Consider the following 12,541-nt stretch of genomic DNA (forward strand, 5'->3'; position numbering starts at 1 on the left):
CTCCACGCGCTCAAATTCGAGCATTATCGAAAACGCAAAATTATGGGTCGGCTTATTTTTTGAGGTGAACAAAATAAAATTAGTCCTATATAGATGATCAAGGTGAACACTTCACGGCTTCGCATTATAAGTAGGTGGAAAACCTAAATATAGGAATTTTTTTTTGCACAAAAAATACATATGCAACTGAATCCTGATTGGGAACGAATTTGTTTGCTAATTATGTACCCAACATAAATAAATGTGTCAATGAAGTTCGTTGTGCAATTGTTATGCTAATTCCTATCATATCACTATTTTCGCTTACCATACTCACCCTTGAACTACATAAATCGTACACAATATGGGACAAATAATTTCTAATATAATACATTATTCCTCGTTTCTTAGTAACTATTTGATTTCAGAGTTCCCAATATGACATCGTACTTCTCGTTGGGAGCATTTCTACTTGTACTGGGTAAGTTATAGAATATTTTTTTAAATTCTATTTTTATCCTTCAATTGACAATTTCAGTGTCTTCATCATGTCCATCTCCAATAAGTGATCTTATCAATATTGAGCCCAATGGCATTGAAGACGTGGAGCGATCCCACATCGCTAACTTAATCCTTACTGCACTTATCCTCCCGAGAATAACGACAGCACCACCGCGGATTGACGAACTTGTGGCGACCGCACTTACCACGACACTACCAGCACAGTTAGAAATATCGACGGAAAATATTGTAAAAATTATTGAAACTACGACACATCACGGTAATAATAATCCGACCGGATCAACGCCAGCACCAGTCACGATATTGGCCGATATTACAGAAATTACAACGTCAGTTACTGAATCTGCCACAGAAACGACGCCAAGTACAATGTCGTCGTCAAAACCACCGACCTATGTCACACTTCCGCCATTATCGCCAGGATCGCTGGGAGGAATTATTCGGGAAGCGTTGGGCCTCGTCCAAAATACGATTCGTGTCGTAGGTTTGAATTTACTAGGAAATCAGGCCCTCGTAGGAAATCCTCCTCCCGGATTGGTACGAATTAATGAGACGCACTTCAAACTAGTTGGGACAAGGGGGGAGGAGGTGGAAAATGGGAAAATAATTAACCACTAAGAAACTTAGTTTACATATTTTAAACAGGTGCCATTAAGTTTAATGAAATTTTGCAATTAAATATTCTTGCAGAATGCATAGAACAAGTTAATAATTGTTAAGAAGATTATTAATTAAGAAAATTATTCAGATTTAAGGATATTCCGAAAGCTTGTATTTTGCTCAAATATAAAATTCATAATGTTACCCATGGTAAATGAAAATTAGTTTGATTAATATTTTTAAGGTAGCGGAATCTACATGAAAATATTTGTCAATTTTTATTTGTATTTAGGTAGTTTAGTTTAATTAATGCATGATACTGTGGATTATTATTATTATGTGTTAATTAAAGGATATTTTTAAAGTTGAATGAATCTGTTAGTTTTATAAGAATTTGTGTTATTACCTAGTCGTCTCAATTGAACTGGGAGTAAAATAAATAGGTACAGCTCAATGAATTTCAGTAATAACAGTTTACTTTTTATTTCATTGGAAAGCTGGTTAAATTTCAATGAGGATACATATCTTAAACTTAAAAAGTTTTGTGCCCGGGCGGCATTGCACTTGCATAAATGCGGACGGCACGCTACGACAGAATTACGCACTTTTTCCATAGGTAAACGTCACATTCCTGTCACAGGAAATTTTTTAGGGCCTCTGCACTTTTATGAGGTTTAGGACACACCCTTGCCTCATATCCAGTCCGTATGTCATAGTCCAGTGGGTTAAGATCAAGCGATGAAGTAAGAAAATCTGCTAAGAAAGTTTTGCTCCAATAATTTTTCCATAAACTTATAGCATCGAGTGCGTAATTCTACGCTCGTGTTTTCAGCAGTGCATCGATGCTGGGGGAGTAGTTTTAACGTTTAAGATATGTATCCTCATTGAAACTTAACCAGCTTTCCAATGAAATATAAAGTAACCCGTTATTACTGAAATTCGTTGAGCTGTACCTATTTATTTTACTCCCAGTTCAATTGAGACGACTGGGTATGACACATCGCTAAATTGTACAGTGGGCCTGTAAACATTTTACGTGGGCAGAAATGGAATAAAATTATGTTGTTTCATTACACCAGATGCCGAGGATACGCCACGAAAGTCCTGGCGATGATAAAAGTATCTGATTTTTAGAATTTAAATCTGCATTTATTTACTTTAATCTAAATAATATACCAATAAAGTTACAAAACAATGTACGTAAGTATAGCAACCATACTTCCTATTTTGGCAGTTGCGATACCACTTGCAACCCCACCTTGCGGTTCTGTTGATGTAGGTAAAGTTACAGTTGTTGACGCTTGGGTGGGGGTTGTCTGTTGCTGAGTCATAGTTGTTTGTGGTTGTGTGGGTGCGGTTTGTGGAGGAGTTAGAGAGGTTGGAGACTGAGTAGTTGGAGACTGAGTAGTTGGAGACTGAGTAGTTTCTGGTTGGGTAACCGTGGTCGGTTCTGATCCCGGTTCGCAAACATCCTTCGGAACATATTTAATCATTCCTTCAGGATAAGATGTCTCATCGACGATAAGATACTGTCCATCCTCTTGTACGCAAGACCCTTCATGAGGTAAGTATCTGTGATTATACTGATACTGCTCGACAAATGACTCGGTCCAATTGTTAAACAGGGAGATCGTATACCGATACTGTCCAGCCATATAGGCAGGTTCATCGATAAACATTTGTGGCCCACCTTTGGCATCTTCACTATTGGTAAGAAATGATAAGGAAATTATTTAAAATTCCAAAGAAATTATTTACTAATTAAAAATTACTCGTGAACTCGTGTAATTCCGAAATCAGCGGTATGGACGGCAAATGGGGTTTGTGAGAAGCATTGCGTCATATCTTGTCTGGGATAGTACCACAAAAACGTGATGCACATTTCTTCACGGGACGACATTCCACCCACGACGGCGGTGTTGTCGGTCCATTTTGATGAATACGTGCATTCTGGATGGTAATTTGAAATTAGCGGTAAAAATCATACGTATGATCGTTCTATTATATATTACCATAAATCAGGCGATCTCTTGGAAGGAGTTGGGTTCCAGGAATCGGTTTATTTTGCTGGTAGTCGAAATCATAGTGATCATCGTAATCGATCCAAGGAAGTTCGACGGCACCACGGAAGTGCCGCAATTTCAGTTTTCGACCTAATATATAGATAGATCAGCTGTTTCTATTAAAAATATGTTTTCGTATATAGATAAACCAACCTGAAATATGGGCATGGAGGAGTGCATTGAAAATTGTGACGCCTTCTTCTGGTTTAATACCCCATTCTGTACAGGAAGGATCACATTGCCCCATAAGTACGAAATCATCCACGTTTGGTGGAATCGTTAAGATGGGATTAGTCATATGTCCGACCGCTAGAAGACCGGCGTCTTGTTGTCTAAGGAGGTTTAAACTTCTCATAGTATCATATTACCCCAAAAGTATCATAATACTCCAAAAGTATTGCATCGTATACCTTATCTCGTCCGTGTAGTAAAATTGCACTCCCGTCTTGAACTTTAACCCTGCCACCTCGTCGGGGTTATCGTAATGGATTTCGAGCATGTAGTACAGCTGTTTTCCGGCATTTTCACCTTCACCGAGGGGATATCCGACATTGGCAGGGAAGGTCATTATCTGAAGGATAAGTGTCAAATGTACTACTGCTGTTTCTGGTTTTTATTTTTAAATTTAAATTTTCCCACCTTTCCACCCTTCGCCCATACGAAAAGATCTTGCGAACAATATTGCTCTAGAGGCGGGATGGTTGATTCTGGATCGTAACAATGACCTCCATCGTACCCAGCGTCGACGGTGTAGGGTCCAAAGACTTCGTCAAGCGTCTCATTATGGTTACGGGGCAGGTAACAATTTTTCAAAATGAAGTGATGCGTATGCGCAAGCGCGGCGATATTGTCAAGAAGTGCATCGAACTAATTATAGCAAAAGAGTAATTCAAATATAGCCCCGACTGTTAACACGTCTCACTATACCCCAACCACGTGGTGTTTCGTCACTAAAACCGGCCCTTTATGATAACTGCACCAATACGTCGTATCCAACGACGGCATTTCGACGTCAACTGTCATCTCCCATTTAGATAAGCTAATCAAATTAAAAATTGTATTACAATTTAATTAATTAATTGATCATGTAAATTTGTTTACCCTTCCAGATCCAAGTCTGGAATCGGTGTTCCGATAAGATTAACCGCTTTCGCTCCGCGTCGTGCCATTGTATGATAAGCGATATCGTCCGTGTCCCCATAAGCCCAGATAAGTCGGGTAGTGTCAACCTAGACATCAATTTTTTTAATTAAAACACCAATTTACAATTAAGGACAAACCCAACTTACCCCGATCGGATAATCTTCATCGTTACAGGTATTGATAAGACGAGAAAATTTAAGAAACGTTTTCCCCACGGCTTCAATAGCACCGTCCAAAACCCAGTCGGCATGTAAGTCTGGTTTTGGTCTGGTAAAACCAATTCCGATACAGTCCTGAAAAAACATATTTTTAATCAAGATATCGGAGACACTGAATATCAGTTTTGTGATTTTATGTGATTTTTGTGATTATCACAATTTGTGATTTTAATGCATAGCGTGATTTAATGTGATTTTAAAAGTCGCCATCTAACGACGTATGTAAATTATATAGTATCGCAAGATGGCGACTATTAAAATCACAATAAATCGCAGTGTGATGTGATTTGTGATTTCAAAGATATCGATTACAAGATATAATAGCGTATCAATTTATTACAGCTTACCATCCCGTAACTCGTCCCATTATCGAAAACTCCAGCTATGAAGATATCCGCGCCCGCCATGCTAGACGACGGGCTAATCCCTAACCCAACATACCCCGTGGTTTCCACCTCCATCTCGAAAAGAATTAAATCCGTTTCATTATCAAATTCCCACCCTAACCAGACTTTCCCCTCGTTATCTAATTGTTCCCGATTTTGGAACGTGATCAAACTTGTAGGTGAAATTTGTGCAGAATTAGCAATGTCCGCAAGTATTGCAAAAATTAGCAATAATGTTCCAGAGAAAGTTTTTAATTTTCCCATTTTGATATCAATTATCAACTATTTTTTATTACTCTATAATTATTTTGACTTGTGCACCCACCAACGTTTTTAGCACGACTGCTTCTTCCACCCCTCGTACTTGGCACTTTATACCGATTCTGGGTCAATTTAACGAGATATGTCATCATCAAACTTGCTACACAGTGGGACAATTAATTAATTGATGTTTAATTCCCAGGAAAACAGTACATACTTAGTTGAGATGGCAGGATCAATTGTGTGACTTGTTTGCACGAGTTTTGCGGTGACGCAAATTGTACCTGAATCTCGGTCCCAGTATGGATACGTTGCATAATCTATGTATTCAATTAATTTAAATTAATTGATAAGTTTGTCGGTAGAAAAAATTGTAATTGTCTCTTTTATTGACCGTGATCTTGTTCTAAATTGTTGTTGGGTGATATCTATTCAGAGTCAGGTGGAATAAATGATACACATGTCTGGGATGTAAATGGCATCAATTATTTAAAAAAAACGTAGACGACGCAATTATGGAAGTGTAGTGAGGATGAAGATGATTCAACTAAAAGCATAATTAAGTAGAAATTTGCAACAGTGATGACTTACTTGGGGACAAATGCGCCACGTTTACTTGAAATAGTGAGAAAAATGTTAAGTATTGATTTTTGCTCGAAACTCGAAATAAAACTATTTTTATTTATTTAGTTTAAGAAGTCTAATTTCTGGAATTCGTGTCGGGTTGATGAAATTTTGCCCAATTTTACAGCTGTATATTTGTGTCACATATGTTCATGTCCTTTTTTATGTAGGTGTGCTTAACTGCAAAGGTTAGTCAGACAAAACCTAGTTATCATCATGAGATAAGCACTTGATTCGTTAATATTGTGTGATCTGGTTCTCTCTATACTTGGGAATTTAGTGCATTATACTTTTTGCAGCGATTTGTGAGTGTTGGATCAAACACGTTTTTTTCAATGAATCAAATTTTGCACATCTTTCGGAGATTAGCTTTTGCAATTTTGATTTCGCAAATGATAAACACATATTCCAATATTCACGTAGATAAGTAAATGACGCTTTCCTAGAATATTCTACATTTTAACTTCCCATCACCTATATCGATTTAAAACCGAATTATTATTTATTGGATCTGATCAAACCGAGGGAAACGGTTTGATTAAGACAGAAAGTTTGAATTACTAACGGTGTCCCACGATCAATAAAATTCGATCCAAACTTGATCTTGAGCAATGTACAGGCACGAAGTTGACGCTTCGTAACGGCATACTGTCCTTGACCAATTGCATTCTTCGCCATCACCCGTAGCAATTTCACTGATTCCTTGTGAACATTCGAAGCCAACGTTATGGTCAGCATGTTCACGATAACTGCATCAAAGAGTATCATCGGAAATACAAGAAATCCTGGCATCGATATTTCATTGTATAGATTTATGCAGACGAATTGTGACAGCAGTTGAAGTCCCGGAGCGCTAACAAGCACGCCGGGGACGATGCGATCTTGCAGATCCACGTTGAACGATTTATCCAGGGTTTGAAGGTTCCGGTAGAATTGGAGACATCTGGCTGTATCAGGTTGCTTTGATGTTGTAGAAATTAGTCTAAATGGTAGATAAAATAGAAAAAGAGGTTCTATATTAGTAATTTCGAATATCGCATCACCTGACTTTGAAAATTCACTTGCAAAATTAACTTGCGAAAATCTTCGAATTATACAAAACTAGATACTAGACGCTCTAATGTATGCTACTTACCCCTCCAATATTCGCATGTACTGCAGGATCACCGCCGTTCCGACAAAGAAGACGTAAAAGATTCCCAGGGAAGCAGAATACAGGAGAAAACAGACAATTCGACATTCCAACATATTTACCCCGAATCTAATCCAATACCCAAAATGGGATTCCGTGGTTACGATTTCTTTACAATTCGTAAAGTTTGACATGGTGAATGGCGCAGTGCACGGGACATATCGTAGGAAAAGGAAAATAAAGAATGGAATTCCAGGAACGGAAAATTCAGCCAAGGATATGAATAATTTGATCGCTTTGGTTCCAAGGGAGACTGGTTGCTTCTCGAAATCTAAGACATGGTAAATCTGTAATAAGTACTCGGTGTAAAATATTATGGTCTAAAATGTGTGGAAATTGGGCATTTTGTATGAGAATCAATATTTGGGTACAATTATTCAGATTAAATTAAATTATCCAATTAGCCTCAAGGTTAAGTTCAACCACCAAAAATTGTGGGTTGTGTCTTTAGACGTAAGAGAAAGGTACTAGTTTTAGCTACTAAATTATATTGAGTTTTAGTATGTAAGGGGAGTTTTTGGACTTGTTCAAGTCAGTAGGCAATCGGGACTCGAATTGGTACACTCTAAATTTATGTAGTCAATTTTGTCCATAATTCTGATACCACCTACATTATTAAATTCTTTTTGAGCAGAGCATTTAAAATAAAATCAAGTTTACGTAAATTACTGCTGCTGTCTCATCTACTAAATTTTGTCCAATTTTCGCAACGGCACAAATATAAAACCGAGAGGCTTTGGAGCTGAGTAGGTCCATCGTGCTCTCAACACTCGGAGTGGGACATGTGATATCGAAATTACGTCGATATTTCAAAGTGGGGTTAACGAATTTTCGAGATTTCGAAACAAATCGAACTCGGATATTTTGATATTTTAACATACATAAGTATGTATGTATATCTTAAGTAAAAATACCAAAAATATTAGCATTTCGATACTGCATGTCTAAACTTGGAGTAATATTACATATTCATGACAATCAGCTAAGAATGTGACACCATACCTTTTAAAAAGTCAGTCTCGAACTTGATGAACGTATTGATAATCTGAACCAAAGAATTATCCACTTTGAAATTCCAACCTGTCCAAAGTGCCCCAACGTAGATTAGAAAGAACGCGGCCGCTTGAACCCGACCTGTCAACGGAGATTCGCTAAAGCAGAGATTTCGAAACATTGCGATCGTATAAATTGTCGTGGCCAGAGTTTCCATCAGGTATATTTTTAGTCTTCGCTTGCGGATTTATCATCGTATTGGAACGGGCTACAATTCAAATAGTTTGCAATTTTGTTACGAAGTGCAAATATTCTAAGAAATTTGGTGTGATACATTGTTCCCAGTGTTCGGTGCGAATCTGAAAAATGACAGGGCCAAGACATGTAATCGAGTACGTATAGATTATCCTACTTTGTTTAATTGGATTGTGGACAGTGGCCAATGGAAATTGTCCACGCAATATATTTTGTATTCTTCCACACAACATAGGATAAACTTCTTAATTAAGACAAGTATATGAAAATCGAAATCTGTAGATAATCAGATATTGATTGGGTAAGCTTAGCAAAATAATTAAACTACTGAATTGCTAGTATAAGACATCGCATATTTTATACCCTATTCTACACAGTATCGTGGGAATGCTTATAAAGTATGAAAAGCCGCTTGAATTGATTTGGTGATGCTTTTATCATCGACTGTAACAATATTACTTTGTAATTTTCCATAGTCTTAGAAATTAAGGTGAAAATTCATCTTTCAAGCACCCTCTGCATTTACATAGGTACTTGATTAGCTAAGCTATGTAGATATTAACACTTATTTATTTCCATGCCGTACTAGGAGAGATTTGTTGTCGCGATAATTAAACTATTGTTTGCTTAAGACGCCAGGTATTAATTAAGATCAGGTAACTAACATGATGCAAGATGTGGAAATGATTTAAGAATTCGAAATTTAAATCCATTCAATTTTATTTTTATTTCAATCTCAAGGTTAATTCCTTACCAATAGAAGATATAAAATATGAATATTAATCTACTTTTAAAGGTCTTACATAGTCTTCTTAAAAGTTAATCAACAAATATTACTGAATAAAATTCTTACTTTCCTCAGTCATTCATTTTTTCAGTAATTGAAAAATTTAACTTAAATCTTTTCTTGTTTTTTATTAAACCTATTTTGATTAAAATATGCCCCTATGACATATATACTTAAATACATATCTGTATATAATCATATACCGGCATAAATAGCATATAAAATCTAATTTTCTTTGCTGACTTTTTTAAGCCAGACAGACACCCTATAGGTACCAATGCCTAAAACAATTTAACAACGATCGTTTTCGTTCAGAGTCTTTATACTGACAAAAATTGAGGAAGCATGAAAAGTTGTTCCAAATTCAAATTTGATACTCTCTGGTTTGAAGCCATTTGAACTTTATGGAAATTAGTGGTACCCGTTCTTTCATAATTTTTAAACCAGTCCAGTGATTCCTGGCGGTAACGCTAATTACTAAATTATTTTAAATTAGCACAAACCATATCTTACTCAAGAGACAATGCCATCCAACCAATTTGAATTGTTAATCTTGATTCAAAATCTTTACAACGATCACTACATATTCTTCTACGGACCACCTTTCGCCATAAGTTTTCACCATCCGGCAAAGAAAAACGGGTCCATCTCCGTTCGCAAAGTAGGATTCAAAACGGTCAAATCCGCTATTCCAGCCCTCTGCTTACTCGTTTCTATACTTTTTCACGTTTATGGAATCGTTCTTCTACGTAAAGGACGAAGTATGACGGAGATGGCGCTCGACTCGCGAATATGGACCTGGTTCTTGATGATTCTCATGTCACTGTTCGGGTTTATCGAGTACTGCATGTGGATCCTGGCCGGGCTGGATGATCCCATCTATTTCTTTAATGAACTAGTCAAGATCAAAGGACAAGGTAATGATTTATCGTTTGGGACTTTGCGTTATGATTTTACCCGACTTGCACATGCCAATGGGCCAATGTCGGAGAGTTACGTTTTAGACCTATATGTATTTTGAATGCTTATTTTCAAACTGTTTCAGAACCTTCGCCAATACGTGGGCACATTACAAAAATGGATTCTTTACTTCACTACCACCTAAAAACCTGCATCTGGCTTGCCTACTACTTTACATGGGTTGCCGTTCTATGCGGCATCGTCGCCGACGTGGATCCATATTACTACATAGTTGAAAACCTTATCAAAATAGGCCCTATTTCCAACTTCTTAACCAATATCTTTGGGCAGAGGCAATTCTTCCAATTCATCGCCCTCTTTACGGCACGTACCTTTATCAACATATTTGTCCTATACGAATCAGTAAGGCTTTGCTTATTCTGCGTGGTTTTCATTCTCGTCATTAGTCAAGTCTTTATGGCGATTGCGACTCCGATGCGCATCCGCGTGGATAATGGTCTCAGTCGAAAAGATGCCGCGATCTACAACGGATTGGTCATCTTGATGGAAATAATTGCTAAACAGATCCGCACAACAACGTCCTTTTGCATCATTGCCGTCACTGTGGTCATAGTTTCCAGCACGTTCCTAGCTGTCAAACTGCACGTTGAGCAGCCCTTTTATGTGACAGGTTATCATGCCGGTGTTGCGGGCACGACCTTCTTTTTGACGCAACTTCAATTAAGAACAGTTAGCAGGTGTAACGAGTTGAGTAAGGGTTTTATCTCGGCGGGCAAGTCGGAGAAAGTTTTAGTGGCAATGGGTTCAAATGATAGGAAATTGTGCATAATGCAGGTTAAATGTTTGAAAGAGTTAGCCCTCCAGGTGGGACTAGGGCCGATTAATTTTTCGAGGTTGACTGTATCAAGCAAGTCGGAAGTTATGGTGTATATCGTGGAGGAAACGATCAATATGCTAATGGCATTTTAGGATGGTAGCTTAATTTTCCGAATAACAAAATTATTCTTACCGTTATAGTAATCAGCTGGTGTAATTTGCACCGTGTTCATGTCAATATAAAATCCGGCACCAGTGCGTTAACTGGGTTCACTATTCCACGATAATACAATATGTATTTATTCCTTTATTCCATGAAATGTTATATAGAACTAATAATCAATTTAGATTATACAAATCGATATATCTCATTTTCTGTTAATTACTATTGCACGAGCTTCCATCCACGTAATTATTCCAGTCTCCTGGTAGGTCCTTTATTTCTAGATGTGTTATGACAACTGTCTAAAACCAACTCATATCCATAACTTCTAACATTGCATTAAATAAAATCATGGCTAAAATTTCCATATATTCTTTCGTTTTCTTACTCACCTTCTGGTTTCAATATCAATCATTGGCTTACATACCGTACGAAATGCGACGAAATTTAAACATTGGCTTGAACAGTTTTAAAAACTGTACTTTTAAAGTAAAAAGACTCAGTGATTCGTACAGAAATGTGGATTTCTCAGAATACCTTATTAGCAAAAGAAAACAAACTGTATTCACCATTTATACCGCAAATAACGATACCGCCTCATTTGGCGCAACACCCGAACTAGATTTCAAATTCTACGAAATATGCACCATAAATATAATAGTTCAACTAGGCACAATCGACGTGGACCGTCGCTCCGAATATATGAACAATCTTAGGGACACCTTACGAATCGAGTACAAATTCAACACCATGATCTTCATCAGTTATTCAAGACCAACCCGACGTTCTTGGTTTGATAAGTTCTTCCCTACCAGAATCTTCTATCTATTCCTAATCCGACCAAATACCGCCATATGGTGCTACTTTTGTCCCTTTTGTCGCGGCTTTTTCATCGGCATGCTCCCCGCAGAAGTGACATTGCTAACTTTCCAATACAGATGGTTATCAGATATTACGTTTTCTACAGATGTACAACCCTCCTTGATGAATTGTTTAATTAAAACCGTATTGCTGAAAGATTGCAGTCCTCGGGCACACATCGTGGATACCGTTACATCAAACTTAAACATAACTCTTGTTCCCGCATCCGCAGAATATGTCCAGATCCACGAGTTTGGCTATATTATGTTCAACACCTTGTTGATCGAACGCCTCCCTACGACACACAGATTCCCTTCGAAGGCCATCAATCCTAGAATATCTGGCGTTGATTTAGTCTATTGCAAGTACGATTTAAGCAGCGAACTAATATCTTTCAAGGCACTACTGATACCGTTAAGTCCTTCGGTATGGTTTTGGTTTTGTGTCACTTGCGTTGCAATCGGTGTATTAGGATGTGTTGAGGGATATTCGTTACGAAAAATACATGTTAATACAACCTACCCAAATTTCATTTGGGACTACTGCTACAACGCGATTGCCGCACTGATGAAACAATCCGCGCATTTCAATTTTCTCATTTTCCTCATACTATCCTTCGCATCGGTGATATTGTTAGCGTTTTATGAATTTTTCATCACATCGGAGCTAATAGTTCCATCGATATATGAACCATTCAAAACTTTGAGGGAATTTGTGGATAACGATTTCAAAATAATGTTTACATTGTCTCTAAATA

The 12,541-nt window shown here is 37.5% G+C and overlaps 2 protein-coding genes across 2 annotated transcripts; one reads left to right on the forward strand and one right to left on the reverse strand.

The window, feature by feature from the left end:
* The first annotated feature begins 410 nt into the window (after positions 1-410).
* LOC118438999 lies at positions 411-1,531 on the forward strand. Its single transcript, XM_035859997.1, has 2 exons — positions 411-460; positions 518-1,531. The coding sequence occupies exons 1-2, from the start codon at positions 418-420 to the stop codon at positions 1,117-1,119; spliced, it is 645 nt and encodes a 214-aa protein (XP_035715890.1). The 5' UTR covers positions 411-417; the 3' UTR covers positions 1,120-1,531.
* A 697-nt stretch (positions 1,532-2,228) lies between these two features.
* Positions 2,229-5,288, reverse strand: LOC110860100 (DBH-like monooxygenase protein 2 homolog). Its single transcript, XM_022109167.2, has 10 exons — positions 4,873-5,288; positions 4,454-4,600; positions 4,266-4,393; positions 4,092-4,203; positions 3,804-4,031; positions 3,575-3,735; positions 3,318-3,496; positions 3,114-3,254; positions 2,874-3,051; positions 2,229-2,805 (listed from the first exon to the last, which is right to left on the reverse strand). The coding sequence occupies exons 1-10, from the start codon at positions 5,173-5,175 to the stop codon at positions 2,286-2,288; spliced, it is 2,097 nt and encodes a 698-aa protein (XP_021964859.2). The 5' UTR covers positions 5,176-5,288; the 3' UTR covers positions 2,229-2,285.
* Between the last annotated feature and the right edge of the window lie 7,253 nt (positions 5,289-12,541).

Source organism: Folsomia candida, unplaced genomic scaffold (assembly GCF_002217175.1).
Source record: "Folsomia candida strain VU population unplaced genomic scaffold, ASM221717v1 Fcan01_Sc029, whole genome shotgun sequence".
In the NCBI taxonomy this organism is placed as follows: domain Eukaryota; kingdom Metazoa; phylum Arthropoda; class Collembola; order Entomobryomorpha; family Isotomidae; genus Folsomia; species Folsomia candida.